The sequence below is a fragment of the Zingiber officinale genome, chromosome 1A (genome assembly GCF_018446385.1).
Source record: "Zingiber officinale cultivar Zhangliang chromosome 1A, Zo_v1.1, whole genome shotgun sequence".
Classification (NCBI taxonomy): Eukaryota; Viridiplantae; Streptophyta; class Magnoliopsida; order Zingiberales; family Zingiberaceae; genus Zingiber; species Zingiber officinale.
Window position 1 is genome coordinate 1,776,757 of NC_055987.1, and position 7,757 is coordinate 1,784,513.

A 7,757-nucleotide genomic window follows, 5' to 3' on the forward strand; every position below is an offset into this window, starting at 1 on the left:
CCACACGAACAAGGTGTGTTCTCAAACACACAAGGATGGAGAAGAGAGCACCCAAGTGTGCTAGCACTTTCTAGGGCTCTCGGGTAGGATTTAAAAGGGGAGAAAGGAGAGAAACGAAAAAGGAATCTCACATACTCCTCTAAGTACCCTCCTTTGTGACCTTCACTTCACCCTTTCTCTTGGAACTCAACACATTCCTCTTCACCTTGCTTGAAACTCTCAGCCAAGAAAGAGGAGAGGGAGAAGAGAATGGCTAGAGGAAGGAGATGAAATGAATGAGACTAATAAATAAAAATTCATTCCCCCTCATTCACTTGTGTGGTCGGCCACATGAGTAACTCCCACTCATTTAATGTGGCCGGCCACATTAATGGGAATGGAGGCTTGTAACCTCCATGATGTGGCATACCATGATGATGTGGAGCATCATCATTGGTCCACATCTTGCCATCTCACTAATGATGTGGCAATTAGTCAAGTCAAACTTGACTCTTCCTCTTCCTCTCAAGTCAAGTCAAACTTGACCAAATCTCTTCCATGGTTGATCTAATCTAACCATTTGATTCAAGCCAACTTAATATAATGAATCTAATTCATTAAATTAAGTTGATTTAATGAGTCATAATCTAAATTAGACTCATTGAATACATGAATCAACTTGAGTCCAATTTGGATTACTCTTAATCCAATTTGATTCATCAAATGAATCTAATCATCTTGGTTCATCATATGAACCTAATCCAATTGGTCCATCATATGAACCCAATCTCCATCCACTTGTTCTTTGTGTGTGACCCAATAAGTTCTTGTAACGTTGGCAATGTTTCTAAACTCCTTTAGAAACATAAGCAATGAGCGGCATCTAGCAATACATCATTGCTACCCAAGTTACAAGAAATGTTGAGATCCAACATCACCTTGTGACTACTAATTGTGACTCCTCACAAAATATGACAAGTGTCCTTCTATCCTAGACATCTAGATTGATCAATATGAGGCATAGACCGTGTCATCCTCTAATCAATCTAAATCTTGAACTCCAAGTAGACACACTAAATCAAATGAGCTCAATATCCTATATTGACTCATTTGGGCATGGTCATGCACTTCGTGGTCTCACTCTATCAAGAATACCGATGTCTCTCCCGTCATATAGGAGGGATAGATCCCATCTACATCACTCACATCCCTCTGCATAATTTGTTATATATCCAGTAATCGCCTTTATAGTCCACCCAGTTACGGGTGACGTTGACGAAACCAAAGTACATAACTCCTTATGTAGGGATCTATGGTGACTTCAGGTCTAAGGACTAGTAGTCATACTAATAGCCACATGAGAAAGTATATGACACTCATATAACGATCCATGATACTTTCTCATGGCGGGTCATTCAGTATACATTCCCTAATGTATACCCATGTGTCAACTTGATATCTCTATATCCATGACTTGTGAGATCAAGTCATCGAGTTGACCTACATGCTAGTCTTATTGCATTAACATTGTCCCTGAATGTTAATACTCGACTAGGAATGATTTAGAGTAGTGTTTCCTATATCATCTCACTATCGATTCAACCAATCGATTGATATAGGTAAGAACCTTCTACTCAAGGACGTTATTATACTTAGTTTATTTGGCACCAATACAAGTAAGTATAATAACCAAAAACCAAATGCCTTTATTTATATAGAATATGATACAATAAGTCCAAAATACAATCATCAAATGATTGGCTCTAGGGCTCTAGCTAACAATGTCATATTTCTAAGCATGAAACATAAACCAATTGTGTCAATTTCCTAAGGTTGAGACTCAAATCCGTCTCCAAACCACTTGACACATTTCATGACCCAATTTAGACTGCTAAGTAAAATTCACTTGATATCCATTGGTCATGGGTCCCAAATTGACTCTTTGAGCTCCCCCTAGAACTCTTAGCCTTAGTCACCTCCCTAGGTGACTCATCCACAATTGCTAGGTCATTTCGGTGCACCTCCGGTGACACTTGGCCTACAAACCTAACCTTCGTACCCTTGGAAACTTTGTCCTTAGTTAATTTTCCTTACCTTTAAATGACTTTCTCTTTATATATATTGACTTCTCCTTGCTATAGTCATATGCAACCCTAGCATAAGACTTTCCCTTAGCATTGGAGACATTAGATCGGTATCCCAAACCTGATCTATCATGTTGGGTCTTTGGCTACCCAACACTATATCTAAACCCTTAGATCCAACATTGAATCTATCTAGGGTTTTCTCTAAATGATCAAGCTTTTCCTTTAAAGCTTGATTATCCCTTTCTAGGTTCCTAAACCTAGAGTCAACATGTCCACCATGGATATTCCTAGACCTACCCTTCTTAGGTATATGTCTCCCCTTCTTGGGATTAATGCCTTGGTTCTCCTTAGGTCTATCATGCCTAGGTTTATCATGAATGGTTCTCCTAGGGTTATGATCTATCATTACCCTATTCCTATCATGATATTTAAATCCAAAATTTTTCATGGGTAAATAATGAAAATTATTTCTAGCATGCATGGGAGTATAAATATTTGAATTTGAATTAACATTCAAGTTAGGGTATACCTCCCTTACCCTTGAAGCTCCCCCTTGACTTTTGCTTCTCTTCTTCTCCCATTTCTTCAAATGCACTAGCTTCTTGATCTCCCTCTTCTTAGGGCATTTGGTGTGGTAGTGTCCCTTCTCCCCACATGTGAAGCATACTATGTGCATCCTCCTCCTTTGGGCTTCTTCATTCCTACAACTCTTGTTAGTGTTTAAATTAACTTGAATGAGATTAGGATTTACCTTCTTTTTACCCAATGGACATCTACTCTTGTAGTGTCCCTTCTCATTGCATTCGAAGCAAATGATGTGATCCTTTGATTTCGCTTTGGTGGAGATGCTCACTAGGTTGACTTCCAAGACTTCTTCTTCTTCTTCTTCACTTGTCTTAGAGTCTTCTTCAATTCTTGAGGATGTAGATGATGCCTCATCTTCCTCATCCACACTTGTGGATGACCTTTCTTCATCCTTCTCCTCCTCGGAAGTTGAGCATGAATCGACTTCCGGTTGCTCCTCCTCTACTTGAGCAAATTCATCCCTCCATGGATTTTTCTTCTTCTTCTTCTTCTTCTTCTTCTTCTTCTTCTTGTGCGGGCAAGAGTTCTTCTCCTAGAACCATCTTTACCTTGCTCCACAACTCGTGAGCATTCTTGTATTCACCTACAAGACTTATCACGTTAGAAGGTAAAATTTCAATCAACATTGATATTACCTTATCGTTTGCCTTTGATCATGATTGTTGCTCCTCGGTCCAATGATGCGATCAGAGTCTCTTCCCTTTCTTATCTCTTGGGACTTCAAATGGTTCCTCAACAACCATCATGGTGTCCCAATCCGTCTCGAGAAAATTCTTCATTTTCACCAACCAAAAGGTGATGTCCCATAAGTTTTCTCCTTCGAACTTTGGCGGTTCTATCAAGCCGGTCATCTTCTTAGCTTCCTCGGTGGTTAGTCCTATGAAGAGTAGTCTCGCTCTGATACCACTTGTAGGGGATCTTGTGGCCGACTAGAAGCGGGGGTTGGATAGACGTCACCCCCAAATCGATTGCTTCCTACATATTTATTAGTTGTGCAGCGGAATACAAACAATACAAACACAAATACGAAAGCTAAATACAAATATAAAGGACAAGAAAGAGCAAGCAAACCAACACACGTTGTTTAACGTGGTTCGGAGATAAGGCTCCTACTCCACGGTTGTCCGTAAGGTGGACGATCCCGATCCGTCGGTGGATGACTCCCCGGCAAACTTCAGCTAGCTCACATAGCTCCTTGTGGGTGGAGAAACCTTACCACAACTCTCACAAGAATACATGAGGCTCTAGGGCATAGGTAGACTACTAATAGGAGTTAACTATCTTTATTTCGTCAACCTTAACCAAACTTCCAATGCTTAGTTATATAGGCCACGAGTTGGAAAACCTCGCCTACCAGTCGACTGCCAAAATCATCAGTCGACTGTCCTCTGTGAAGATTCGACCGTTACAACCCAACGGCTCGATACCAATCGACTGATACTTCCATTAGTCAACTGCTGCACACTAACTGAGCGAACAGTGGCATTCTGTTCGCTCCTAATCTACTGCCCGGTCGACTATACCAGTCGACTGATGAAAACACAGTCGACTGCTACAGTAACTGCTATAGTACTGCTACAGTAATTTTTACAATGTTGCTATAGTAAAACCCTAATCCTAGGATTTTTCCCTGAGTACAATCTCTCATGCACTCGTACCCTCATGACTCACTTGACGCTTTCTTCGCAACCTCGACCTCTTGCCTTTAAGCCTACTTCCTTTGCCTCTTGTCCCTCGGATGCACCCAAGCCCGCAGCTTGTTCTAATGTCATCCTTCGTGTATGCCTCGAAGTTGCTTCCCTCAGCCTTTGTCCTTACTACCTTGTACACGGTCCCTCGAATGCTCCATCTTTCACCAAAATCGAAGCCATCAACCTAAGTCATATGTGTATCCTGCAAACCTGCACAACTCAAATACACATATTAAATATAAGGGTGAACCTAACTTAAACTCATTGCCCAAACACCAAAACACATGGTGGCACGGACCATTAGGATTGCTCCAATAGGTTGAACGTCGGGAGACTTCACAAAGTTGGAAAGAGAGACAAAGAGAGTAAGAGTGATAGAATGAAGGTTAGTGGTTGCCCCTGCTCAACCACTCTGAGGGAACGTGGAGAAGATGAATAGTAGTTAAGGGTATATAACTATAAATGTGTGTGTACACATACCTTTGCCCGCAAGAGCAGGCTCCTTTAATGGTTTGCTGAAAAAGAAATAATATCTCTTTCCTCATTAATTGGGCATTCCTTCACAATAGGACAATGTCATATCACTGTATCCCCATCATATCTTACAGTTACGTCGCTCATATCCCGTATTTGTATAATCATATTGCTCCATGTACGCGGACAGCCCATGCGTTATCTCATGTACCACATCAATCTAGGTGTTGGCACAAGCCTATATAATTAATTGAGCCAAAAGCCTTACCTAATAAGTGAAGGAGGATTGAGTCAAATCGATAGGGAGGAGCCAAATAGTGGAGGCATGTCAAATCGAGAGAGCTAAGCAAGGTGTCAAGGGAGATGAGTTAATTGAGCAGAGCAGTGAGTTAGGGGAGTTGAGCTCTTAGACTCGGATGGATCGAATGGAGAAATCAGGAGAGATGAGCTGACTGAGTAGAGTAATGAATCGAGGGAGCTGAGCCCCTAGCATCGAGTGGACCAACTGCAGTAATCGAGTGTACCTTTGAAGGAAACGTCTCGGTTTATTCGAACTGAACGACCATCTTTTTTTATCTCAGATAGTCCGATCGAGTTAACTCATCTAGACTTTAACCTCTATCTCAAGACTACTGACCTTCTATGCACTAATTTAGAATTCAGAATTTCAAACTAAGAGCATCCATATTAGCTACTATGTCCAAAGATTTTATCTTAAATTTTGAATAGGATAACTAAAAACCCTCTACATCAATTACCATATTCATTCCCTAAATTTAGATTTGATGAATAGTGGTTCTCTAAATTTAGGGAATGAAATCTCAACCCTAAAAATAAAATAATATTTATTTTTAATCTCTCTCTTTCCACTCAATCTTTTCAATCTCTCTTCTTCTCTTCATTCCATAAATATAATAATAAAAAATAGAAGAAAGAGAATAAAATAATAAAAAAAAATTAAGGATGATGAAAATTTTAAGATATTTAATATAGTGTATTGTGAAAAAATAATTATCTAAATTTAATAAAATAAAATATTTATTTTAAATTTTAGATATAATAATAAAAAAATTGATGTGGATGTTCAAACTGTTTATTTAGCATGAAATTCTCTTAGGAAATTACAATCGGTCAAAATTTTACTGAAATAAGTAAATATTAATGAACCGCCCACTATATTTCAATTTCTCTTTTTTCCTTTCTAAAAAAATCTACTAATGAAACAAATCTATCTAAAATATTTAAGAGAATAAATAAAAAAAATTAAATTTAAATTTCAATACGTGAGCTGTCTACCTTTTACTACTTCCATTTTAAAGTCGACGCCCAAATTGACCTTCTCTCACTTTCCTCCCAAAACACGATCCAACCAAACCAGAAAAACTATAAATATTTTACTTCCATTTCTTTGCCTTCCTTTCTCTCCCTTCCTTCCGTTTAATGAACCTAATTCGCTCATCCAAACAAAGGGCCTACGAGATCGATATAAACAATCGACTCTTCCACTTCTTCCTCACCCACTATTGCTAATCTTAAATTAGCTCTCCCGTCACTAACCTTTCAGTTCATATCCTCGGCGACGAAATGGTTTCCGGTTCCTTCACCGGCGAGGTCACTCTCAATGTCTCAGCCGCAAGACTCTGGAAAGGAGGGATCGAGGAGCCCCATATCTTGTACCCCAAGCTCATGCCTGATTATATTTCCAAAGCCGAGCGTATTGGAGAGGGAGTCGGAGCTATTAACGTTTTCTACTACTCTCCGGGTATGAAATTTAAAGATTTTAGCTGCACTACTCGATATGGTAGATTTTACATGCTAATGAATTCTTTTGTTTACTCTACAGCCGCAAATCTGCCACCGGGAAGCCTCATCAAGAACAAGATAGAAGTGCTCGATGAAGCGACTTTCACTTTTAAGAACTCGTCCGTCGAAGGAGGGCTCCTTGGAGTGCTTGTTAAATCATTCACCTATGAGTCCGTCTTCATTCCATCCGGTCCTGATAGTTGCGTTGCGAAGATCAAGTTCGACTATGAAACAATTGCGGACCAAGATCTCAGTGAAGAGGAACTAAAAGCCGGCAGAGATGGATCGATCGCAGTGCTCAAGGCCACCGAAGGATATCTACTTGCCAATCCTGATGTCTACGCTTAAATTCATATGCATATCGCTCATCCAACCTTAGCAACATCCTTTTAAACTATGTTTCGCTTTGACTCTTATTTAATAAATGTGAACAATAAATGGATGAATTATATTTATCTAGAGTGCATTAATAAATGTTATTTGCTGTTTTTGTCACTCGCTCTGTTTTCTTTTGAGGAAAAAAAAATGAACATCCGAAATGATAACTGAAATAGAAGAAGAATTCTGTCTATCAAATCAGATCATACTGAAATGATAACTACTCTCCATATGTTTGCCTCGATGAATCTTAAACACAACGAGCCAAGCCATTTCTTACAAAATAGTGGCAACTGGCTTTACTGAGTTGAATAATTTTCAGATGACTGAATTCTGTAAAAATAAATAAGAAGAAAAAACATTATAAACTAAAATTCCAGGACAAGCTGATTCCTGCATTAAGTTCCAATACTGCATGTTATATGATCCTGTCCGAAAGTGAAAAGTTGGAAAACTGGAGATATGGTTGTAATGTTGACTGGATGTAGACCGCGTCCCGCTCTACAAAACAAGCAACGTTAGTGCCGAGTTAGGGAAATAGTCCCTGACGTAGGTCCTCTGACACTCAAGTCAATCACCGGAAATGTAGAGGACGGCGGAGCAACAGTAACACAAGCGCAAACAGTGAATAACGCGTACCTCCACCGGTGTATGGACCCCCCTTTATATAGAGCCCTGGTGGGTGATGTGAAAGCTACTCGAGGCGTGAGCACGTTCTCCAATGTGTCCTATGAAAGGACCTGTCAGGAAAGTGCCTCTG

General features: G+C 39.7%; 1 protein-coding gene across 1 annotated transcript; it reads left to right on the top strand.

Moving 5' to 3' along the window:
• Positions 1-6,315: 6,315 nt before the first annotated feature.
• Positions 6,316-6,997, top strand: LOC121998690 (pathogenesis-related protein 1-like). Its single transcript, XM_042553712.1, has 2 exons — positions 6,316-6,578; positions 6,660-6,997. Exons 1-2 carry the CDS (start codon positions 6,401-6,403, stop codon positions 6,965-6,967), a joined length of 486 nt encoding a protein of 161 aa, XP_042409646.1. The 5' UTR covers positions 6,316-6,400; the 3' UTR covers positions 6,968-6,997.
• The last annotated feature ends 760 nt before the right edge of the window (positions 6,998-7,757 follow it).